General features: G+C 42.0%; 1 protein-coding gene across 1 annotated transcript in view; it reads left to right on the top strand.

Moving 5' to 3' along the window:
• The window catches only part of misp (mitotic spindle positioning), a gene marked incomplete at its 5' end in the record, with an annotated part of 34,648 nt that extends 9,587 nt beyond the window's left edge, over nucleotides 1–25,061 (top strand). The window contains 18 exons of the mRNA XM_084067409.1: nucleotides 620–1,053; nucleotides 1,671–1,806; nucleotides 4,142–4,227; nucleotides 6,248–6,476; nucleotides 7,174–7,403; nucleotides 8,226–8,351; nucleotides 10,967–11,453; nucleotides 11,933–12,064; nucleotides 12,623–13,085; nucleotides 13,324–13,474; nucleotides 15,774–16,036; nucleotides 17,215–17,445; nucleotides 17,997–18,500; nucleotides 19,462–19,598; nucleotides 19,696–19,750; nucleotides 21,824–22,227; nucleotides 23,111–23,149; nucleotides 23,524–25,061. Coding sequence (XP_083923535.1) covers nucleotides 620–1,053; nucleotides 1,671–1,806; nucleotides 4,142–4,227; nucleotides 6,248–6,476; nucleotides 7,174–7,403; nucleotides 8,226–8,351; nucleotides 10,967–11,453; nucleotides 11,933–12,064; nucleotides 12,623–13,085; nucleotides 13,324–13,474; nucleotides 15,774–16,036; nucleotides 17,215–17,445; nucleotides 17,997–18,500; nucleotides 19,462–19,598; nucleotides 19,696–19,750; nucleotides 21,824–22,227; nucleotides 23,111–23,149; nucleotides 23,524–23,616 — 4,200 coding nt within the window. The 3' untranslated portion in view covers nucleotides 23,617–25,061. The remainder of the gene's footprint in view (nucleotides 1–619; nucleotides 1,054–1,670; nucleotides 1,807–4,141; nucleotides 4,228–6,247; nucleotides 6,477–7,173; nucleotides 7,404–8,225; nucleotides 8,352–10,966; nucleotides 11,454–11,932; nucleotides 12,065–12,622; nucleotides 13,086–13,323; nucleotides 13,475–15,773; nucleotides 16,037–17,214; nucleotides 17,446–17,996; nucleotides 18,501–19,461; nucleotides 19,599–19,695; nucleotides 19,751–21,823; nucleotides 22,228–23,110; nucleotides 23,150–23,523) is intronic.
• Between the last annotated feature and the right edge of the window lie 1,158 nt (nucleotides 25,062–26,219).

Raw genomic sequence — 26,219 nt, 5'->3', positions numbered from 1 at the left:
GTTTGTGTATAGATCGACACTCGGCAAAGCCGGATGCACCATGGTGGATTTGAACCCACAACCTCCGTGGTGGTGGGCAGGGCACTTTACCACAGTGCTGCCCTATATGCTAAGATAGTAGAAATTTATAAAGAGCTTTGAGAATGAGGCCCGTTGTGTTTTGATCAGTATTGATTTTGTCGACTAAATCCATGATGAAAAATGCTTTTTCACTGACGAAAACGGAATATCAACAAATAAAAAATATACTAAAATGTTAGTGAGGGACTAGTGGAGAAGAGATCCAGTCTAGAGAGAGATCTAAGACTAGTGGAGAAGAGACGAGTAGAAGTAAAAGACAAGTCATTTTATGTTTGGTTGGTTGTGTTCGGGTGTTGCGCTCTGAAAATATATAATAAATAACAAGTAAAATCTTATGATATTTAGTCGACTAAGGCTAGACTAAAACTAAACCTTTTCAGATGACTAAAATATGACTAAAACTAAATTAAATTGTATACAAAAGACTATGACTAAAACTAAATCAAAATTTGCTGTCAAAATCCACACTGTGTATGAGTGAGCTTTGAGAATGAGGCCCGTTGTGTTCTGATGTTTGTTTGTCTGTCTTTGTTTCCAGAGACTGTCATTGGCTGCGTGTGACTCTCAACATGAAGCACTCCCATCGGCCGGGTACCTCCATCACCCTGTTCTAGAACCACACCCCCACCCTGCTCTAGAACCACACCCCCACCCTGTTCTAGAACCACACCCCCACCCTGTTCTAGAACCACACCCCCACCCTGCTCTAGAACCCCACCACCTGCAGCGCCCTCTTCTGGAACCCCGTCCCCAGCAGCACCACCTGGAACCAGAACCCACCAGAAGAAGCCAGTCTCCAGCGGTGACGGGCGGCGGTCCCCAGAGGGTTGTGATGGAGAGCAGCACCCCCAGGCGGTGGGTCATCCAGCCCATGTCTCCCCGGCTGGACCATGCGGACCTTCGGACGCTGGTCAGCCCCGTCCACCCCGACCCCCCCGACCTGGACCACCTCAACTGGACTTACACGGCAAGGTTATTAGAGTTTTTATTCGATTTCAGTTCTATAATCGATTTCAGTTCGTTTTAATTATTTTTTTAAAGCTGGTTTGTTTAGTTGAGTTTCATTAAATGCTTTGTGTTTATTCAGGTTTTTTTATTAAGTTTTTAGGTTTATTTTGTATTGTCAGGTATTTGTCAGTGGTGAGAAGAATGTTTTTGAAAACATCTGAAGCGAGAAATAGACAATTCAGTAATCGGAAATTGATACTATTTTTATCAACAGACAAATACATTTGACTCTTCCTTACTCTTACTCTTCCTCTTCCTCACTTCAGAAACCTGCCTACCAGTGACATCATCTTTAGGCAGTTATCATTTTTCTCAAACAATGTTGTATTAACGTTAGAACGATGGCTTCCATTATAGCATTCTAACTTTACAGGAATAGAAATCCTTCTGTTTCTGTTAGCTTGGATTCCCCATCGGTGATGTCACTGGTAGGCGGGATTCTGAACTGTCCACAGCTCTGAGACACAGACAGGGTAGACAACATTGGACCATGTTAATATGAGCATTAGTGAGGACCAATTATATGAAGATAGGTTGAAAATGGGCGAAGTCGTCCTTTAACTATAATGACCTTGTTCCAGGAGAACCAACACCTCCTCGTCCAACACCCTGGGCGGTGACAGCATCTCGGTCAGCCGCAGTCAGCCCTCGGTGGTGGTGTTGTCGGAGGACCACAGCTGGGGGTCCGGGGGAGACGTGCTGGTTCAGGCCAGACAGGTCAGTTGTTGTTGTTGTTTTTTTACTCTGTTACATGTAAAAAGTCCTGTATTCATTATACAAAAAAATAGCCAAATCTACAAGCTCACAATGCGTTGTGAGGTTGTAGATCTGCAATTTTCATTGTGCCCATAGACTCTACAGACCGTAAATGAAGCCTATTTTTCAGCGATTTCAAATCTGCCAACTTTCTATATCCGTTCCAAAAAATGGACTCGGAAATGAATGCTATTGGCTGGGACCAGAGCGGGGGTTGGGAATTAATGTTATTGGCGGTGTAGCCTGTCAATAAAAATCATCACAAGGTAGCCACGCCCCTCCTACAGCATACCCTAACTTTATCATTCGTTTTAAAATAAACTAGAAAAAGTGCTCCTCGGAGCACAACTCTCCGCTGTTGGGAATGTTGGGAATGTTCTATCTGTATAAGTGTCCTATCCGTCCTGTCTGTATAAGTGTCCTATCCCTCCCGTCTGTATAAGTGTCCTATCCGTCCTGTCTGTGTAAGTGTCCTATCCGTCCTGTCTGTGTAAGTGTCCTATCCGTCCTGTCTGTGTAAGTGTCCTATCCGTCCTGTCTGTGTAAGTGTCCTATCCGTCCTGTCTGTGTAAGTGTCCTATCCGTCCTGTCTGTATAAGTGTCCTATCCGTCCTGTCTGTGTAAGTGTCCTATCCGTCCTGTCTGTGTAAGTGTCCTATCCGTCCTGTCTGTGTAAGTGTCCTATCCAATTGTTACAGTATCCGCCATTTCTCAACCATTTCGTGATTGTTCCTGTCTTACCTCACTCTTACCAGACTTGTGTTGGGAATGTTCTAATTCTTATGTTCTAACTGTCCTATCCATCCTGTCTGTATAAGTGTCCGATCCGTCCTGTCTGTATAAGTGTCCTATCCGTCTGTATAAGTGTCCTATCCGTCTTGTCTGTATAAGTGTCCTATCCGTCTGTATAAGTGTCCGATCCGTCCTGTCTGTATAAGTGTCCTATCCGTCTGTATAAGTGTCCTATCCGTCTTGTCTGTATAAGTGTCCTATCCGTCCTGTCTGTATAAGTGTCCTATCCCTCCTGTCTGTATAAGTGTCCTATCCGTCCTGTCTGTGTACTGTAAGTGTCCTATCCGTCTGTGTAAGTGTCAAATCCCTCCTGTCTATATAAGTGTCCTATCTGTCCTATCTGCCAATTATGTATCAGCCATGCAGCCAATTCGTGATGGTTCCTGTCTTACCTCACTTTGACAGTGGCGGAGACACTGTCAAAGTGACGCCATGTATTTATACAGTATTTCACCGTATTGTCACGTGTCACGTGAGGCTTGACCAATCGGTGTGTCATATTTAGAAAGTGAAAACAATACTCTCCTGCGGAGAGTAATAATACATAACTAAAGCCTCACACAAAAGCATCAAAACCAATGGGCCAGCATACAGGTTGTAAATTGAGGCTGTATAGGAAGTGACAGTTCATATGAATGGCCTGTAGTCTCTCTGTTTTACCCCTGCTGGTGTCAGAAAGAATTACTCTCCATTCAAGCGAATGGAGAGTAAAAAAAAAGATAAAAGATAGTAGAATTTTAATTCTAGTCATTAAGCTACTAATATAGACTGACGTAATTAAAGCGGGTCATGTTTGCATGTTTGGAATTGTAACAGCTGAAAACAATAATATATCAGTATTATTAACGATATTAACCTACACAACCAATAGCATTAATTCCCCACCCCCGCTCTGGTCCCAACCAATAGCATTCACTTCCATGTTCCAGATATAGAAAGATGGCGGATTTGAAATAGCTGAAAAATAGGCTTCATTTACGGTCTCTAGAGTCTATGGGCGTAACGTTGTCCATCCTTTTTGGGCGGTGCAACCGCCCCTATATGTGAGGTTTGGACCCCCACCCATTGCACCCCCCCAACCCTGCGCTGCGATTGGCCACCATTGTACCCCCTAACCCTGCACCTTGATTGGCCACCATTGTACACTGGTTGACTCTATTCAGGACTGTGATTGGCTAGTGAAACACATGACACATGTGCAGTCCTATAAATAGGACTGTACACTTAAAAAAAAAAACACATTTATGTTTTTTTTAAAGTGAATCACCCACTGTGATGACCACTGTGACCACACCGCCCACTTCACACTGGGTGTGATTATTTACTGTCTATGTAATTAACACATCAATAAATGTCAATAATCGGACGATCGTGTTCATTGAATTGTGGGAAGCCAACGTCGTGGTCACGACTATAATTCGATTAATTGTGCAGCCCTACTTGAAATTATACTTAAACACAGTATACTGTACATGTAATTAATGACTGTCTACTACTGTGACAGGTGGCCGTGTCCAAGGACGGAGGAGGGGGGAGTACCAGTGACGAGTGGCAGCCCAGCAGCCCCAGTATCCCCGGGACCCCCACCAGGTAGGCCTACTGCATGTGATCATGATAATGAGCTTTATTCATATACTGTAGCACTTTTCATACATAGAAATGCAGCTCAAAGTGCTGTACAGAACGACACGAATGAAAACAGATTAAAAACAATACAGTGGAAATTAAAACAGATTCAAAACAATAAAATGAAAAGGTCAGAGTCTAAAATGACACAAAGACTTGTTACCCCTGACTTAATCAAGGGAGTTAGAGACCCAAGACTATTAAAAGTCATGTCTCCATTGTACTGTTATTAAGCTTCTAGCATACATGTATGTGTTTTAGTATAAATAGTAGGTACTGTTACTATTGCTGCTATAGTACTGTAAGAGTCTCTGCTATAGCTTATACACGTGTTTTGGTATAAATGATATTACTATGTGTCTCTGCTATACAGCTAGCATTATACACACGTCTACAGCTACATGTATTGCTCATTTATATACCTCATTGCACATTTATATTATGTTTACCTTTTTTTCTCCCTGCTATTATTATGCTATGCTGATTTGGATACTGCTGAATATTAAATGGTTAGTTTTTTTTTTGAGTGGTGCCAACCACTCCTATATCTGACTTTGTCTGTGTGTCCGGGTGTATGTATGTCCAATAAACAAACATTGATGACAACATCAATATGGGGCTCATCAAAGGCACCATGTACTCTCTTCACACAGGGTGTTATTTTTTTCCTTCTTTTTGCTATTACTATTGTCATTGTTGACGTAGCACACAGTGCTTTGTGGACCTCACATAATTGCAGTTCACTTCTTGCACCATGTATGAGTAGTTAGTTGACAAATGCTATACAGGAAGAATAAAAGTCTGCACAACAGCATAGTTCCCTAAAGGTGGCTGCATGCTACCTTTTAGGTGAAAGTGTTATCACCAGTGGTGTTTTGGTCGGTACACGGGACACCACGGCGTTCCCCCCTAAATTCACAAGACAAGTACCTAAATGGCTACTTTGCATAGCAGGTTTACCGGTGGCGGTCAGCGTGCGCGCACGTGCATGTGACGTCATTGAGATACCATTCCTCTGGGGGAAAAAAGCTCAAAACAGAGCCACATTTCAAGCTAGTGGATCTAATGAGTCTCCATGAATTGAGTACGTGGGGATTTCATTTGAAACAAGCCATTGCGGCTCTTATGAGCGATCCATTTTAGTTGACCTTGTATTTAAACTGTACTTCCATGTGCATTTTCTCTGCAACCTTCTGAACAAAGTATTCAATCAATCAATCAATACTTTTGATGCTTTTGTCTGACGCTAAAGTAGTATGATCAAGTTAAAGGTAGGGTAAGTGATATTTTTGGGTTAAAACAAAAAGTATTTTGTTAAAAGGTTAAAGCACTATATTCTGATAGTAATCATTGCTATAGAGTGTTTGTTTAGTAACAGGAGTCTCCCCGTCTCTCCAGCTCTTTAATAAACAGAAAATACATTTTCCGGTAGGTGTCAAAATCTCAGCCAATCAGGAGAAAGTACCCATTTTTAAGCTTCATTTTTATAGTGTTCCAGTTCAGATTTTGCCTGCTCATTTCTTAGTGTCATCACTTCCAATTTCACTTGTTTAATCTATATCCTGATTGAGTTCTCTGTCCTGATTGGATAAAATTGGAAATGAAACTGAAACGAAAATGCATTTTCTGTTTTATAAAGAGGTGGAGAGACAAGGAGACTCCTAATACTGAACAAACACTCTATAGCAATGAGTACTATCAGAATATAGAGCTATTTAACACTTATTTTAACCAAAGAAAATCACTTACCCTACCTACCTTTAATGTAACAAACATTTAGAATATGCAGACAAGAGGTTTATGCCCAACAGTAACAATATACAGCAACACAGGGTTTTTCAGAAAGCTGTTAGGATTTAGAAGGCATTTGTAGAATCGGCCTCAGGTCTTCATGGTTTAAAATAAACACTTGCGATGCTGTTGTGCAGACTTTAATTCTAGTTTACAAATACAACCTTCTGATCTGATTGTGGACTCCATGCAGTCCCACCAGCCCCTCCAGCAGCTCGGGCTCTCACAGCGGGTTCTACTCCTTCGTGGAGGACCCCGGCAGCCCCGAGGCCCAGCTCAACCAGGCCTGGATGCTGTCTGCTCAGAGGCAGGAGCAGCTGGCCACGCTGAAGGAGGAGAGGGGATTCAAACTACAGACCTACTACAGCGGCAGGAGGCCAGAGAGTCTGTTTCAGGAGAGCAACGGGGACTCACGCTACAAGGTAGGCCTACCTACTGTAAACCAGCATTCATTTTGACAGCACATTTTGGTTTAGTTTTAGTCATAGTATTTTGAGGACAGGAATTATTTTAGGTTAGTTAAGAACATTGATGGTAATCTTTTGGTAAGTCGTTCCACATTTTGGTGGCAGCATAGTAGAATGTATTTTTTACCCGCTTTTGAGCCCAGGGACGTGCACAGATAGACTCTAGGCGGTGCTAGAGCACCTGCCCTTTGCCCTCTTGACCAGAAGTGCCCTTTTGAAAAAAAGGGCACTTTTACACAGTTTACAGCAGGGGTCTTCAACGGGGGGTCCGGGACCCCTAGGGGGTCCTCAGAGTTACTACAGGGGGTCCGCCAAATCTTTATGTGATATGATTTTTCTTTTTACCATAACCACTCGAAACCTAGCATCCCTTTTCTGAGGAGAACTTTAGCCAAAAATAGCAGATCTACAAGCTCACAACGCCTCGCGCTGCGAGGCGTTGTGAGCTTGTAGATCGGCTATTTTTGGCAAAGAGGTATAGGTGTAGAGGGAAAAAAGAGCAGACCAAGTAAACAAAAAAAAAGTATAATTTACTTGAGCACCTGCCCCTTAAAATGTCTGTGCACGCCACTGTTTGAGCCGATTTGTTTGGGGAACAACAAGGTCAGTTGATCTCCTTCTGGTGTTATGTGCCCATGCATGTGCCCTGCAGGTGGACCAGGATGAAGACGACGAGGCAGAGGGACAGGAGAAACATCTCAGAAAGGACATCATTCGCAGTCAGGCTCCCAAGATGAAGCCTCCGCTGAAGCAGCAGTGGAGCGGGGTGGAACATCTGGACCTGAGCACCATGCAGCCCCTGAGCACCATGCACCCAGAACCCAAGAGACTCATAGAGGGCTTCAGTGTGTGCTACAGCCCCTCCCCCTCCAAAACACCAAGGTTACTAGAGTTTAGCTTTTTTTTTTTTTTTTACCCATTCAATCCGGAACACATCTCTGTCATTTTAGATTTCTTTGGGCTATTAAAAAATAGCAGACATACAAGCTCATAGCTCTATGAGCTTGAAGTTTTGAAAAATCTTATGTTGCTATATCAGTGGTGCTCAAACTTTTTCATATCAAGGACCATCCAAAATTATATGTATTTTTTGGCCGCCGACCCCATCTCAAAATATTTTGTTCCAGGGACCCCCACCAGAAGCAAAGATTTGAGTTACAAATGTTCACTTTAAAACTATATATATATATATTCAAAGATTTGCACACATTTTCACGATTTAAAAAAAAAAAGGCTGATCTACAAGCTCAAAGCGCGGCACTTGGTGCCACGCTTTGAGCTTGTAGATTTGCAATTTTTTTAATAGCCAAAGAAATCTAAAATGACGGAGATGCCTTCCCGGATTGAATGGGTTAATTCGTTTTTATTTTATTATTTTTCGTTTTGACTTTTTGTTTTCAATTTCACTTTAGTTTTGATTAGTTTTTAATGTTGGTTTGCTAGGCCTAGTGGAAGATTTCATATGCACCCAAAATTAATTAGACCCGTATGATATGTTGACAAAGACTTTTGTCAACATGTTAAAGTAATGTACATCAGTTTTAGTTACTTTTGCAAACACACAATACAGTTTCAGTTATTTTTATATATATTTTTGTAAAGCCTCGTTTTTAATTCCGTGAACACGTTTGTTTGCGGTACTAGTGTTGTTAGTTTTAATGAACTATATTAACCCTGCTCTAAACTACATGCATTCCCACCCAGCACCACAGAAGCAGAACCAGGAACCATTGACAGCCAGCAGATCAACTTCAGTGCAGCCAGAGAACAGTTCTTAAAGATGGAGAAAACCAGAACCCCAAGCCCCTCCAAGAAACTACACAGCTATAGGTAGGGCTGGACTGTTAAAGGACAACTTCACCCATTTTCAAACTATCTTCATATAATATGCTCATATAGTAATATTCGCCTACCAATGGGGAATCCAAGCTAATAGAAACAGCAGGCTTTCTGTTCATGGAAAGTTAGCATGCTATAATGGAAGCCATTGTTCTCGCGTTAATACTAATTTAAATAATAAAAACAAAAGAAAAAACATTCCTAACGATGATGTCACTGGTAGGCGGGGTTCTGAAGTGTCCACAGCCCTCCTATGAGACACAGGCCAAGTAGGAAAAAAAATGACATAATTTTATCATGAGCTTAGTGAGGGCTTATTGTACGAAGATAGGTTGAAAATGGGTGAAGGCGTCCTTTAACTGAAAAACTACAGAGCTACAGGTAGGCATATTGGATATATATACTTCCTTCACAGGTGTTACCAATGATACTAATGAAGGCTCAAACAGAGTGGGTGCTGATATTGTGCATGTTGGCTCACTGGAAACACTCAGTGGATCCTCTGGACAGTGTGGTCCAGGGGGGTTCCTTGAGGAGGTTCCAAATGCGTAACTCTGAGAGTGTACAAATGGAACTAACGTAGGCTAAGGATCCATTTGGTTCCATTTGTACACTCTCAGAGTTATGGGGGTCCTTGAAATGAAAGAGTTTGAGAACTGCTACACTAAATGGAACAGAGCCTTCATTAGTATTTGACCTGTGAAGGTAAATAAGGAAGAGGGCCAGTGTCTTTCTAATATGGCTAATATAGAGCCTGTTAATTGAAAATGTATCGAGACCGACATTTAGAACGTCTCACCTACTTAAAGGTACAGTAAGTGATTTTGTTGTTGTTGTTGTTTCTACAATAAGTGTTAAAGGATAATTTTGGACTAGCCTTTTCCTTAGCTTTATATGATGTTATTATATCCTAGGACGAGTGGTACAGTAGAACATTTTCATAACTCCATCCCGAGTCCACCGCAGCAAAAAAACAGAGCGGACGGTCCATGCGCTAGATCGCGTATTTTTATCGCGTTTTTTTTGTTTTGTTTTATCTGACGTTCATAATGACAGAAACGTCGCCACAGTGTTTTTGTTCCAAATGGGCCGCCGTAGTGTTGACAAGCAGCTTGGATGAAATCACGGGTGAAATCTTGTCTTGCGAGACTTTCAGAGGGGCTCATCTAACACAAACACTGTGGAGAGTTTTCTGCCATCAGGAAAGTCAGATATCATTAAAAAAAAAAAAAAAAAGAATGTCAGGCCAAGGACCTCCTAGCTGAGAGAGAGATGAAGCAGGGACCCCCTCTATATTGTATAAAATTGTCTTTCAGATTAACGTTTTCTTTTACTTCTACACCTATAGCCTCTTTGCCAAAAATAGCAGATCTTCAAGCTCTCAACGCCTCGCAGCGCGAGGCGTTGAGAGCTTGTAGATCTGCTATTTTTGGCTAATGTTCCCCTCAGAAAAGGAATTCTAGGGTTCAAGTTAATGTAAAAAAACTAAATCCTATCACACAAAGATTTGGCGGACCCCCTATAATAGCTCTGAGGACCCACTAGGGGTCCCGGACCCCCTGTTGAAGACCCCTGATCTAGCGCATGGCCGTTATCCTTCTAGGATATAATAACATCATACAAAGGTAAGGAAAAGGCTAGTCTGGAATTCTCCTTTAAATAGCGCTACATTGTGATAGTAATCATTGCTATAGAATGTTTGTCGTTCAGTGACAAGGATCTCCATGTCTCTCCAGGACTTTATTGAACAGAAAATATACATTATCAGGTCAGGATATCAGGTCATCTAATCAGAATGGAGAACTCGTACAGGATACAGGACAAACAAGTGCAATTGGAAGTGATGACACCAAGAAATTAGCAGACACAATTGTAACTGGAACACTATAAAATGTAAGTTGATAAATGGGTACTTTTTCCTGATTGGCTGAAATTTGGCAACTTACCTGAAAGTGTATGGCTTCTATTCAGGACCATACTGGCTAAACCCACTATTTGAGGATTTAGGAGTGCGCAAGGGGCGTTCCCGTGCAAAAGTTACTATTTTGGGACACCTGCCTTACCAGCAAAACACCTGTTACATTATGCATTGGTGTGGTTTGGGCAATACAATAATAAAATCACAGTGCCAGATGCCATTGCCTTTTTAGAAGACTGCGCAAGCCACTATCCCCAATGCAATCTTACGCTCTCCTCTCTCCCTCTGCCAGTGTTGCCAGGTCTGCTTATTATAAACCACGTTGGGCTTATCTTTCTGTAAAGTTGCTTGTCAATAATGGTAGTTGCGGGTTGCAGTTATTCTATTCTTTATATGCACAATGAATAGCGGGTACAGCAGGCGCAAAATATCGTTCACGGACTGTGCCAGCTCCCTTATCCCTAATTCACGGGTAGTGGATAAAGACGGGTAGTTATTAAAGAGCTGGAGAGACAGGGAGACCCTGTTACTGAACAAACACGCTTTGATTACTATCACAATATAGAGATTTAACTTTTACTTAAAAAAGATAAAAAAATAAAATATCTTATACACTACCTTTAATTAACTGTTATCAAGGCAAAAGTATAAATAATCGTGATATTGATTTTGAAGTCATATGGCCCAGCCCTAGCTACAGAATGCTGCACTATGAGGCGGACCGGGTACCATCAACATCCCCTCCTAGATCTCCAAAACCACGAAGCAACCAGGTACCACCATCACCTCCTAGATCTCCAAAACCACGAAGCAACCAGGTACTACCATCACCGCCTAGATCTCCAAAACCACGAAGCAACCAGGTACTACCATCACCTCCTAGATCTCCAAAACCACGAAGCAACCAGGTACCACCATCACCGCCTAGATCTCCAAAACCACGAAGCAACCAGGTACTACCATCACCGCCTAGATCTCCAAAACCACGAAGCAACCAGGTACCACCATCACCGCCTAGATCTCCAAAACCACAACGCAGCCAGGTTCTACCATCACCTCCTAGATCTCCAAAACTACAACACACCCAGGTTCTACCATCACCTCCCAGATCTCCCAAACTACAAAGCTCCAGGATGCTTCGCTCTGAAGCGGACCGGGGGTCAACGTCGATGCAAGTGAGCATAGTTTAACTGCTTAAACACCTTGGTAGTAGCCTTCTCTGCCCCCCCACCCCTTTCACTGTAAATATACCTGTTGATGCTACTGAGTTTTCTACCAGTATTGTATTGTATTACATTGTTACTGTCAGGCAGAAACCTCTTATTTAATTATTCTAACTTCTGGTGTTTTTTTTGTAAACTAATGCCCTACTTGATCATACTACAGCATCTCACAAATGTATCCAAAATAGCAAATCTACAAGCTCAAAATAGCAGCATATTTGAATCCTGAAAAGTAACAGTTTTATACATATGAGGTTTCGACCCGACATAGACGATAATGTATTACTGATGAGTATGATTGGACCACAATTGAAACAAGACCCTTTTATTGTTTTTTGTGTTTTGGTGTTATCCTTCAAGCAAAACCTTTGACTGTACTACCTGTACTGTTAACAAACCGGCTAATAAAGAATTCAATCAATCAATCAAAGATACGGAGAGATGATGCGTGGATAGAGATGGATCCCCAGACCTCCAGTAGAACCAGCAGAGGACCGGATGAAGACCAGAGGCTGAGCAGACAGAGCAGCAGTGTGTTTGATGATCTGGACTCTGGTCTGGAGGTGAGCACTGTACTTTATATACAGTACTATACATCTCAGAGGCAAACATTGTGCTTTTTACTCCACTACAATTATTCGACAGCTTTGGTTACTAGTTTAAATTTGTATTACAAAACATACATTAACCAATTAAGCCCTAGTCTACTGAGCTTTTAGAATGGCTATTTTCTAAAAAGCTTGACACATTTTGAAAGGGGCCTTGTCAAAACCCTTTTACTTTCGTATATTTTGACGCTATATATATATTTGTATTGACGCTCGGGTGGCGCAGTGGTAAAGTCTCTGCCCACCACCTCGTGGGCTCGAATCCACCGTGGTGCATCTGGCTTTGTCGGGCGTCTATGCAAACACAGGCGGGGGGGATAGGAGGGTGATATTGGTCACTGTACTCCTACGGGCTGGGGGGGTGGAGCCTGTCAGCAGGGAGTGTCGGGTGGGAGGAGTAGGAAGAAGGCCCTACGTCCTCCCGGTGGGGGCTCCTCACTGGCAGGTGAGTCTGCGTCTGTGTGGGGAGGAATTAATTGCTCTTAATTAATTGTTCTTCTTCCACCGCTGAAGGTGAGCGCTGGCTACACCAGCGATGGAAGCACGTCCAGCGACCGCGTCTGGCGTGAAGACGGCAACTCCCGGAAGTCGCCGGCGCCGCCGCTGCCTTCCTCCTACGAGACGCCGATAGAGAGGGAGATCCGCGTCGCTCAGGAGAGGGAGGAGAACCTCAGGCGCTCGCGGGGGATCAAGCTGGGCGACGGGCGGACGGAGATGGTGGCGATCAAGACCAAACCGCTACCGACGGCGCTCCGCTCGTCCCAGTCCCTGACCTCCTCCTCGTCCCCCGGCCTGACCCCTGTAAAGGCCAAGGAGAAGAACCGCGTCAGTTTCCTCCTTCAGAAGGAGCTGCAGAAAGACAGCCGGAGAGGTGAGGACCTCCTCAACCAGAACCTCCAGGGAGGATCCAGAGGAGGTCTGGGAACCAACGCTCAGGAGCCGACGGGGGAACGGAAGATGGTCCTGGTGACATCAGGTCAGTGGTGTAAAGTACAGTAACTAAGTACATGTACAAAAGTACTGTACTTTTTAGGTGTTTCTACTTAACTGGAGCATTTCCAATTTTCAGTACTTTTACTTGTTCTACTCCACTACATCTCAGATCCAAATATTGTACTTTTACTCCACTACATTTATTTGAAAACTTTAGTTACTGTTAATGTCACTCGGGATAATACGGTCTATATGCTGAATGCTTAAATTGTACATTGTAGATAAGAAGGATAAATCATTCACTGAGGAAGAGGAGGAGGATGAGGAGGCAGATCAGGGGTCCTGGGGGATGAAGAAGGACCAGACGGAGGTCTTCCCCTCTCCATGCTGTCCTCACAAACACCCTGAGGAGACAGAGCTCTACATCAGCAGGTTGGTTGGTTGGTTTGTTTGTTTGTTTGTTTGTTTGTTTGTTTGTTGTCACTCACAAAACAATTAACACATTGTGTGCCATAAACGGTCCGGACCGTTTTTGTCCCATTTTTTTGAACGGTGTAGCCACTCCTATAAGTGGGTTTGGGACAAGACCGTCGTGAAAATGTGTCTTTCCCTGTACTGTGATTGGCTGACTCTATTCACACCCGTTTCGCTGTACCGTGATTGGCTGACTCTATTCAGACCCTTTGCTTTGATTGGCTAGCGAGACGCATGATGAAATTAATAACCTATAAATATCACCACGCACTTAAAAAAAAAACTTTTTTTTAAAGTGAGCTTCCATCACTGTAATAACACAAATCTTGTGTGTGGGGTGGTCCCTGGCAGAAAATAATCTCAGATGGGGGTCCCAGGCCAAATACAAATACATCTCATTCAGGAAACACTCCCCTTACTCTCTGCCTGGCCTACTTGTTGTTAAAGTTAGGGTAAGTGATTTGCAATTATTCAAATAATTGCAAAATTGGTCTATGTTCTGATAGTGCTCGTTACTATAGAGTGTCCTGTCCATATAAGGTGTCTCCATGTCTTTCCAGCTCTTTATAAAACAGAAAATGCATTTTAATTTCAGTTTCAGTTTCATTTCCAATTTTATCCAATCAGGATAGAGAGCTCAATCAGGATATAGATTAAACAAGTGAAATTGGAAGTGATGACACTAAGAAATGAGCATGCAAAATTGGAACTGGAACACTGTAAAAATGAAGCTTAAAAATTGGTACTTTCTCCTGATTGGCTGAGATTTTGACACCTACCAGAAAATCTATTTTCTGTTTATTAAAGAGCTGGAGAGACGGGGAGACTCCTGTTACTGAACAAACACTCTATAGCAATGATTACTATCAGAATATAGTGCTTTAACCTTTTAACAAAATACTTTTTGTTTTAACCCAAAAATATCACTTACCCTACCTTTAACTAGTTGTACGAATGCTTGTTTTATTGTTTTATTGGATCTTGTTTAGTCGATACACTTATTTGTTTTAGCTCTTGCTCATTTGATTTTGTGATTTTGCTATTTTGTCTGTTTAAGGAAATAGGTAGCTGATATATTGGACTTTTACCTTAGCGCTAGGTATACTCTTGGTTGCTTGTTTTTGCAGAAAATGCACTTAAGACTTCTGGTGATTAGTAGTTTCGTTCCCACTACCTATGTTGAATGCACTTATTGAAAGTCGCTTTGGATAAAAGCGTCTGCTAAATGACTGTAATGTAAGGTAATTCTGGGGGTCCTTGGCATTATAATTTGTTTCACCTTTATTTGACCAGGAATCTCTTTTGCAAGGGAGTCCTGGCCAAAACAGCAATAACGTTTCACATAAAAATAAAACAAATATACTTAAAGCATAAAATCCAATGAACAGAACAGATTAATGTGGTTCAGTGACAGGACGTGTGCAGACAGTGGTCAAGCAGTCCTTTATCCTATTTTCAAAAACGACCATGCTGACAAGAGAACCCAGTTTGAGATGAGTAGCTAGCCTACAGACACCAAGATGATGTTGCAAACACATTAAAAGCAGTTTCACCAAAGACTGAATTACTGTAGATCTAGGAATTTTGTACAAGAACTTTCCATCAGATCTCAGGTAAAAAAAAAAGTAAGAAGGCATTTCGTGCAACACTGCCTAACAAAGAAAATGATACCAATGGTCCATTCTGCAATTTCACAAGCAAGACCAACCAACCTTCTGATACAAAAACCTGACCTTGTAGCTGAAATCGTAGTCCGGCATGGTAGACAGAATCATTTTGAACCCTTTAAGACCGGGAACGCATCTGTGTCATTTTCAGATTTCTTTGGCTATTTTTTTGAAACATTGTGGAAAATGTGTGCAAATCTTTGAATACATATATTTTTTGGAAACAACATTTTAAAATCAAATCTTTACTTCTTTGGAGGTCCCTGAAACAAAAAAATGTCATGTCAAGGACCCCCAAAATGATATGTATTTGTCCGCCGACCCCCACCTCAAAATATGTTGTTCCAGGGACCCCCCGGAAGCAAATATTTGAGTTAAGAATGTTCGCATAAAAAAATATGTATATTCAAAGATTTGCACACATTTTCACGATGAAAAAAAGGTCATATTGTGGCACTCGGAGCCGCGCTATGAGCTTGTAGATCTGCTATTTTAGAATAGAAGATGCATTAGCATGCATGTAGGGAATATCACCATGTTCTTTAGTCTCCTTGAAAACATTTGAGAACCACTGTATTTTTTTTTTTTAGGTTGAGTTCCTCTCCCATCTCCATCACTCTGTGGGGAGACGCGGAGGTCCAGAACCTCAGCAGGGTTCTGCCGGTGGGCTACCCTGAGGACAGAATCCCCCCCATACTGAGCCGACCCCCCCAGGTCGTCACACTGATGGACCGAGCCACAAACACCAGCAACCAGACGGAGAACGACTCTCCATCCTCTGCACCTCCATCATCACACCACTCCTCCACCTCCTCCTCAGCTCCACCCACAGACTCCTCCACGTTCACCCAAGGTTAATATTATTAGTTCAACATTTTTATTTTTATTGATTGATTCATTGATTTGAAGGATTGATTGATTGATTGATTGATTTATTGATAAGCACAATGGCTTATTTAAAATGAGATCCCTGCGCACTCAAATCATGATAACATTTAAGAAAACAGACAGATACACACTACTATGCAGAACGTCATACAATCAGCTGACAGGTTACTGTGGGGGGGGGGGGGGGGGGGGGGGTGTTAGGTTAAGACTTTGACAGGGGCCAGTTTGGAATTGCAGCCTCCTGAAGGGCAGTTTTGAAAGTGAGTAGGGTGTTACACTCCTTTACTCTTTTTGGTAGGGCATTCCACATTTTTGTTGCATAGCATGAGAACGAGTTCATTCCCTTATTTGTGCCAAATCTAGGTTGGACATGATCTGTGGAGCTGCCTCTGTTGTTGTGATTGTGGACTTCATTTAAGTTTTTGAAAATGGGTATCCCAATGTTGTGATGTATCTTAGACCAGGCCCATTGCAAGTTGCCGTACTCTGTCCTCAACCCTGAGCCATCAGACCCTAGCAAAATGTCCATTTCATTTTCAGTTTAGATTCAGGTTCTGAAAATAGATTTTTTTGAAGCAGGTTGTGTTTCACTTCAGTTAAAGGGTAGGGTAGGGTAAGTGGTATCTTTTGGTTAAAACTTGTGTTAAAAGGTTAATGCTCTATATTCTATTTTTAGGGGGGGGGGGGGGGTCCAAGGTAGTGTTCCAGGTCCAATTGTGTCTGCTCATTCCTTTGTGTCATCACCAATTTTACTTGTTTAATCTGTATCCTGTCTGAGATCTCTATCCTGATTGGATAGAATTGGTATCCCGACCTAAATATTCATGACATGGAGACTCCTGTTACTGAACAAACACTCTGTAGCAATGATTACTATCACAATATAGAGCTATGTCACACTTTTTTGAACCAAAGAAAATCCCCTGCCCTAATAATGTATTGTATTTTCGATTCTAGTTTATGTTGCTTTAACTAACTTTGCGACCCCAGGGACTGGGGTTAGCCTCGGCTATAAACCATTTACAATGCAACGGTTTCATGTTTGTTTAACTTGATACATAGTTTTTTTGTATTGTCCCTGTCAAATAAACATATAAATACAATAATAACCCTCTGCTCCAAACCACTTCCAACCCCGTCCAGCAGCTCCACAGAACCGGGAGCCATGGACCGCCAGCAGAGCCGCTTCAGTGCAGAACCCTACAGGGACCACAACCGACGTCCCACATCCTACAGGGACCACATCCTACATCCCACATCCTACAGGGACCACATCCTACATCCCACATCCTACAGGGACCACATCCTACATCCCACATTCTACAGGGACCACCCTACAGCATCCTACAGGGACAACATCCAGTGGTGGAAAAAGTACTCACATTTTTTACTTAAATAATACTGCAATGTAGAAATACGCTGTCACAAGTAAAAGTCCGGAATTCAAAATGTACTTGAGTGAAAGTACAAAAGTATTGGTATCAAAATGTACTTAAAGTACCAAAAGTAGAAATACATTTTGCAATATTATGCAAAATGTCCCATTTCAATTTTTCAAATGTATAAAAATCTTTTGAAAATAGCAGATCTACAAGCTCACAATGCGTCGCCATGCGACGCATTGTGAGCTTGCTATTTTTGAGCTTGCTATAGCAATTTTTGAGCTTGCTATTTTCAAATAGCCAAAATGTATATAGGACTGTGGTTAATGTATGTTTTGTAATAATAATCAAAATCTACAAAGTAACTTGTAACTAAAGTTTTCAAATAAATGTGGTGGAGTAAAATAACAATATTTGCCTCTGAGATAATGGAGTAGAAGTAAAAGTACTGTAAATTGGAAATACTCAAGTAAAGTACAAATACCTCAAAATTGTACTTAAGTACAGTACTAGTTACTTTCCACCACTGACCACATCCTACAGGGACCTCAGCTCTGAAGAAGGTGCGGTCAGCCAGCCCTGATGATCTGACCACCGCAGTCCCAGCCTGGAGAGGGACCCTGCTGGAGTCCACCGGCCTGCAGTCCAGGAGGGGTCCCGGGGGTCCGGCGGGCACGCAGCAGATCCAGGAGGAGATCCAACAGGACCTGAGACGAGAGCGGGAGCTCAGGGAGTCCAGGGAGCTGGTGTCTGTGTCCATGGATGAACCCCTGGACCACCGGGTGTCTGTGTCCATGGATGGACCCCTGGACCACCGGGTGTCTGTGTCCATGGATGGACCCCAGCTAGACCACCGGGTGTCTGTGTCCCCTCATGGACCCCTGGACCACCGGGTGTCTGTGTCCATGGATGGACCCCAGCTAGACCACCGGGTGTCTGTGTCCCCTCATGGACCCCTGGAGCACCGGGTGTCTGTGTCCCAGCATGGACCCCTGGACCACCGGGTGGGACAAGGTTCAGAACCCTCATCTTCTGCTCTGTCCCAAGGTTAATATTCCCAAGGAATTTTCAAGTTACATTTTTTTATTTTATGTTTTATTTAGATTTTTATGTGTTTCTTGTGGAAAATGCTTAGTTTTAGTTTATTTGTTATAGTTTTTTATATTAGTTTTATTTTTTAAATAATCTGAGGCATTTATCAGGGGCGAGATTCAAACAGGTCAGAAGAAGTACTGTATATTGTGTGATAATAAACCAGTGGTTCTCAACCTTTTCAGGCCACGACCCCCTAAAATAATCACCTTTTCGGGTTATTTGGGTTTTCTAGGGGAGGTCGAGATCTTAGTTGGGCAGGCGACCGCTTGTCCTGCCTCTACAGTGGGTACGCCTCTGAGTTGAGGTATTACATTTAGTTTAACTCGGTTCCACCACAGATACATAGAAAATAGCAGATCTACAAGCTCACAATGCCTCGCAAAGCGAGGCGTTGTGAGCTTGTGGATCTGCTACAATGTTTGCCTCTTTATTATATTATTTGACCAATTTGTCCAATGTTTGACCAGTTTTTATAGAATAGTTTGTCGATTACTTTTAATGCAGTATTGTTTTTTTAGGCATTAAAAAAGTGTTAAAAGTCCTACATTTTCACTGTCATCTGGGGACCCCCCAACATCATGTGGGGAACCCCCTCTGGGGGTCCTGACCCCCAGGTTGAGAACCACTGTGCTACACCAGTGGGTCAAATGGACCCATAAGGGTCCATTTGGTACACTCTTCAAAGTTATGGGGGTCCTTGAAATTAAAACGTTTTGAGAACCACTGTGCTACACTAAATGGAACAGAGCCTTAATCAGTATAACTGGCAACACCTGTGAAGGAAGTAAGGAAGAGGCCCGATTTCTCTCCAATATATGGCTGCTGTGCATAGAGCCTACCGTATTTCAGTTAGTTAAATGTTTTGTTATTTTGTTAGTTTCAGATAACTATAATAGCCTTGCTCCGTCCCCAGATGGACACATGGACCGGGTGGGACCGGGTTCATCATCAACGTTGTCATCGTCATCTCAGAGACAGAACTCTACCCAGAATGCATCGGTGGTCCAGGAGCAGACTGTGTTCTTCAGTCCAACCCCTCTGGTGGAGCAGGTACTCTGTTCTTAACTGATGTACTGTCTTTGGCCACTGATTTCCTCCTCAGCGGGATCAATAAAGGTATTATGTTATCTCATCTTATCTCATCTAGGCAACCAAGATGGCCGTCAGGCAGTTCTACCCACCTTCTCCACTTATGAAAACAGGTCAGACATTTCACATTGTGATTTGACATAGGCCTATATCAGGGGTGGGCAACTTTGATGATGGAGAGGGCCACTATATTTCCACACTCACTCCAAAGGGCCACAGTGCATATACTGTTGGCAGACACAAAACGCGTTGCACACGACGCGTTTTGAGCTTGTAGATCTGCTATTTTTGAATTGGTATCCTGATTTTTATTTTGCTACTGTATTTTTACTTCTTACTCTCAGTGCAAGTTACATGTCCAATTAAAACAAAGAATCACACATGTTGATTGATAATGTATTACAACATATGACTTCATTGATTTTGATTGATGTGTTTATTGACATGGATACATATAGGTAACCATATATTTGTACATATCTGTCAAAAACCTAAAACATAAACAGCTCAATAGCTTGTTTCCATCAAGGTCCTTTATGACAAGATGTGCGTGAGGAGGGAAGGAGTTTGATGGAGTGAATGAGAAGAGAAGACCAAGGTCCTTCTGTTTTCATTATTAAAGGGATATAATTTTAGCGTCCACTCAGGCTTTTGGGATCACCCCGGACAGTTGCTTGATTCAGTATTTAGATATTTGATATAAATGTTATCAGACACGGCCCCTTCCTATACAAACCTATTGTAACTTCAAAATCCATTTTAACCATGTTAGATTCATCAGAAACACCCTTCCTTGGTTCTGGTGACTGATATTGTCCTTCTTATACGTGAGGAGACCTTACTTTTTTCATTTATTTCATTTATTTATTTTGGAAAATGAAAAAGAATAAATACAATAAAAAAATAAAATAAAATAAATGAAAAAAGTAGTCGAACAAACACGTCCCCCTCACGTATTAGGAGGGCAGGATGAGTCACCAGAACCAAGGACGGGTGTTTTTGATGGATACAAAGTTTGAAGTTATAATGGGTTTGTATAGGAAGGGGGCGTGTCTGATAAAATGAATATCAAATATCTAAATACTGAATCAAGCAACTTAAAAACTGTCTGGGGGGGCTCACCAAAGCCTGAGTAGACGATTAAAGGACCCACATTTTTTTTTAAAGTGAAATATCCCTTTAACTTCTGGTCTCAGGACACTTCCACTATATCGGGTGTTATGTATAATGTTTCAGATTTATATAATATTTTATTTTAATCTAGATCAGATATTAAAGATTATGTCCTATAGTCGGGATTCGAACCCAGGTCCCTCGCATGAGCGTCAAAATGTTTACCGCTGAGGTGTTAAGGGAGATCAAGTTATGGACAAGTTGTCAACCTTTGAGCTTTATGCAGTACCTCTAGTCAACCAGTAGGTGTCCTCACCTGACCACAGCATCTGACTTTCTCAGTATAGAGCCATTAGACCTTCAGCCACAACAGCTGTGTTACTTATACCCAGTGGTGTAAAGTAACTAAGTACTGTACTTAAGTACACTTTTGGGGAATTTTTACTTTACTTGAGTATTTCCAATTTTCAGTACTTTTACTTTTTCTCCACTACATCTCAGAGCCAAATATTATACTTTTACTCGACAACAATTATTTGAAACCTTAGTTACTTTGTAGATTTTGATTATTATTACAAAACATACATTAACCACGTCAGCCCTATATACATTTCAGCCATTTGAAAATAGCTACAAGTATCTACAATATACAAGCTCACAATGCGTTGCGATGCGACACATTGTGAGCTTGTAGATCTTCTATTTCCAGAAGTTATTTATACATTTGAAAGCTTGTAATGGGACATTCTGCTTAATGAGTACTTTCTACTTTTGGACAATTGATATGCATCTAAGGCTCATTCCTGTGTTAATCAACCTGGTGTGAGTCGGGAGCCTTTGTAAACTTTGTTGAGGTGTACAACAGTGAATTTAAAGTCGTTTTAAATCTATGCGTGTGCCTGGTCAAATAGGTTCCTGCACGGCGTGCAAGGCCGTCCCATGAGCCCTGCTCTTGCCAAAAGATCTGTCTGTCTGTCTGTCTGTCTGTCTGTCTGTCTGTCTGTCTGTCTGTCTGTCTGTCTATAGGTAATATATAACATGATAATAGTGTGATATTTCTTGTTTCTTTATAGTCGGCCTCAACGGTATATCGCCTGTCTCCCCTCGCCCGCCTGTCCGTCTGCCCTCAGTCTCCATGGTTACCGCTCAGCCCTGGGGCCTCGCCCGGCCTGCCTCCCCTGTGATTGGCCGCGCTGTGGCTCCACCCTTCTTCTCCTTCCCCAGCTCCGCCCCCCGGGCAGAGCTGAGGAGCAGCACTAGTAGCAGTATTAGTGCTGCTGACACTACTGATAATAATACTAGTAGTGTTACTACTACTGTTATTAGTGCTGCTGATACTACTGATAATAGTGCTAATACTAGTAGTGTTACTACTAGTATTATTAGTGTTAGCAGCCAGGCACAGAAGGGGTTAACAGAGACGTTGATGGAGGATTATGAAGAGAGGAGAGTTAAGCAGAGAATGGAGGAGAGCTCAGTGAGTTTATTCATTCACTTACTCATTAATGTGTTCCTTCGTTCCTTCAATCACGCATTCATTCACTCATTCTTTCACTCTCTCTCTCTCAGTCGTTTGTTTGTTCGTTCGTTCACTCATTCACTCATTAATTACTTAATTCATTCACATTAATCCATCCACCCATCCAGCCAGCCATATACTCACACACACACACTCACTCACTCACTCACTCACTCACTCACTCACTCACTCACTCACTCACTCACTCACTCATTGATTCACTTGCTCGCTCGCTCACTAACTAACTCACTCACTCACTCATTGATTCACTTGCTCGCTCGCTCGCTCACTCACTCACTCACTCACTCACTCACTCACTCACTCACTCACTCACTCACTCACTATCTCACTCACTCACTCACTCACTCACTATCTCATTGATTCACTTGTTCGCTCGCTCGCCCGCTCACTAACTCACTCACTCACTCATTCACTCAGTCATTGATTCACTCGCCCGCTCACTCACTCACTCCCTCACTCAGTCATTGATTTGCCCGCTCGCTCACTCACTCGTTGATTCAATCACTCTCATTGCTTCACTCACTCATTGCTTCACTCACTCATTGATTCACTCACGCACAAATTATTCTAACCAGCACCTTGCTGCTTAGCAGAAATGGGAAAATGTTTTAAACATCATTTTAATATATTTTTGTGAACTGAAATGATGAACAGATGACAGCTTCCTTGCTCGGCTTTCGGGATTTGTAGGTTCAGACTATATAGCAGTCAGAGGTTGTGGAATAGTTTTCCAAATCTGGCTACACAAGACTAGTAGAGAAATGACTGCATCAATGTGTGCTATAAACATTTAGCATTTCTGTTCTTGTGTTTTGTTCAGTATGCAGGAATCCAGCCTACTGACTCCGTCAACAATGAGGTAAGATTTTACTGTCTGTCTGTCTGTCTGTCTGTCTGTCTGTCTGTCTGTCTGAATCAATGAATGAATGAATGCAGATCATTATCTTGTTGGTGAGAAAACTGTAAGTGAATGTGAGTGAAAATCATAGAAAGACAAAATACTTATCTGTTCAGTTTGAGAAAAAGAACAAAAGGAAAGAAAGCCTGCTCCACTCATCAATGATTACTCGGTTCTATGTCTTAATAATAATAATAATAATAATAATAATAATAATAATAATAATAATAATAATAATAATAATAAGGGTAATAATAATAATAATAATAATAATAATAATAATAATGGTAATAATAATTATAATAATAATAATAATAATGTTTATTCTCTTCCAGGTCTTAGAGGCCACTCGTGTCATCAGACATAAGAACCAGCGCGCCTTGCAGTGGGAGGCAGGCTGGTATGCCAACCAGGATGCCAGCCAGTAGACCAGAATGCCAACCAGTAGACTGCAGTATGAACCTGGCACTAGAGCTCTTCACAGGTCCAAAATGACTGAACAGACCCCGAATGGACCCGTGAAATTGTATCCAACATCCGAGTGGACCCGTCATTTTTTTAACGTTTTTTTAAGACAGACCCGGACTCTAATTAGACCCATGAGATTCGTTCTGAGATATTACAGAACCGACCCAGACTGTTGGGTATTATATGGCCATGAAAACTCTAGTCTCGGGAGCCAGACCGTTTCCTCGCCCAATGTTCAAACGCTTCCGTCATACGGTCTGGAGCAACGGAAGCTCTGAAAATGACCCGAAGATAAAGCGGATGTGACGTCTCCTCCCCGCTTCCGTTTCGACTTTACAGTCGCGCAAGTTTGTCCTGATTTAAATAGAAATAATCTAAGCCTATACAGCTTGCTGCTTATCAGATATGGACATTCTAAAGTAAAATGCAAAGATATTTTTTAATATATTTTCATGAACAGAAATTAGGAACAGATCACAGCTTAATTTCTCGGCTTTCAGACTCTATACATCCTTCAGAGATTGTGGAATAGTTGTCTGGCTACGTGAGATTATAAAATACCTAGTTACAAAAGGCTGGCAAAAATGCTGTTCTACCAGTGATAGGCTACGCTGCGTCATATTTGAGTCTAGCAGCTACGTAGCAGCCTACAATAAAATTAATTGACATTAAATTGCATGTTTTCACCTTGATGATGAAGCCATCCATTGGTGGCACTACACCACAGTGCACACTTTGATCCCATGGAGGTATAGTTTGCTTCGGTCTCTGAACTGGCAGCTGTCAGCCTGGCACAGCGGAACTTATTCCCTCTTATTTTGCACTGCAGTAACCTGATCACAGGTCAGTCTAATCCATGGTTTCCCCAAACACATTTTTGGGTGACAGACCTATTTTTATGGGTCGCGAGTGAATACCCTTTTTTTAAACATGTTAAACATTTAAGTGCTCATTTAAATGCCGTTTTGTATTAGATGAAGAATTATGTTATACATTTTTTAAACAAAATCTAAACAATTAAATTAAAGAAGAAGAAAATAAATAGTGAAGATCTACACTTAAGCTTAAAAGGTTTGGGGACCCCCCTGGTCTAATCATCATCTACTTCATGCTTTTCTCTCATAATCAGCACTGAGTCTGGATCTTCTAGGATCCACGACTTAGGTACATTATTACACAGAATGTTAAACAGACTCAGGACCCGAGGTAAAATAATCTGAACCGACCCGGACCATAATTGACCGTAATAAAGCACTGATCCGGACCCTACCGTACTTGTCTCGGTATTTTCAGTTGGGATGGAGACCCGTGAAGACCTCTAGTCAGTATGCCAACCACTAGAGACTATGATGAACCTGGCACCCTGCTGTGTGAGGCAGACCAATGTGCCAACGAGATTACTGAGTGTTTGAACTTGGGTGGTTAATAGTGGGTGGTTGATAGTGGGTGGTTATAGTGGGTGGTTATAGTGGGTGGCTATAGTGGTTGGTTATAGTGGGTGGTTAATTGCGGGTGGTTAATAGTGGGTGGTTATAGTGGGTGGTTCCCAGGTTTGAATGTGTGTAAATGAATGATTATTTTAGTAGGTTGTTGCTCTGAAAGAGAATCCATGTTAAATAAATAATTTAATAAAAAGGTTTTTAATTCCTCCAAATGTTAAAGTTCTATATATATTGTATTTCTTTCAGGGTTTTTGTAGGTTTTCTGACCTCAATTACAGCCAAAAAAACTGAACTTTGAAACTTCAGTGGATTTTCTGTGGTCTGGGGTTTTGTGAATAATTAGGCTCAGAAAAGTGCTGTGATTGGCCCGTAGACTTTAACATCACAGTCCATTAATCCCACCCCCTCTCCTCCTCGCCCCGCCAAGGACACTAATGAAGGCTCTGTTCCATTCTGGTCAGTCAGAGTCAGGGTGTTGTCTCACTGGAAACACTCTGCTACACCAGTGGGTCTCAAAGAGTGGTTCAGGGACCCTCATGGTTCCTTGAGGGGTTTCCAAATGGACACTTACGGGAGTGTAACTCTGAAGGTCCTCACACACTGGGGGCGATTCTTTCATGCGAATAATTTGTTTATTTATTTTTTTAAAAGTCAATGCAAGCTGTGCTACACAAAAAATAACAGACAATTTCTTTCCAATATGGCTGCTGTGCATAGAGCCTATTGACAGAGTTCGATGGCGGGAAGCCGGCTGTAGAGGGCGATCTCTGTCGCTGCCGCTTTCTCTAGAGCAGGGGTCTTCAACAGGGGGTCCTCAGGGTTACTACAGGGGGTCCGCCAAATCTTTTCTATAGGATTTTTTTCCTTCACATTAACCACTTGAACCCTAGCATCTCTATTCTGAGGAACATTAGCCGAAAATAGCAGATCTACAAGCTCACAACGCCTGCGCTTGTAGATCGGTGCTTGTAGATCGTCTATTTGCGGCAAAGAGGTTTGGTGTAGGAGCAAATCAAGCACTAAGTATTGAAGGTTTAAGTGGTTAAATGTCTGAAATGAATAAAAAAAACATTAATTTACTCAACATACTGATGATAGTCAATGAAGCTATCTATGAAATC

The sequence above is a fragment of the Gymnoscopelus microlampas genome (genome assembly GCF_963454915.1).
Source record: "Gymnoscopelus microlampas genome assembly, chromosome: 9".
Classification (NCBI taxonomy): domain Eukaryota; kingdom Metazoa; phylum Chordata; class Actinopteri; order Myctophiformes; family Myctophidae; genus Gymnoscopelus; species Gymnoscopelus microlampas.
This window is presented reverse-complemented; position numbering and strand designations above follow the sequence as displayed.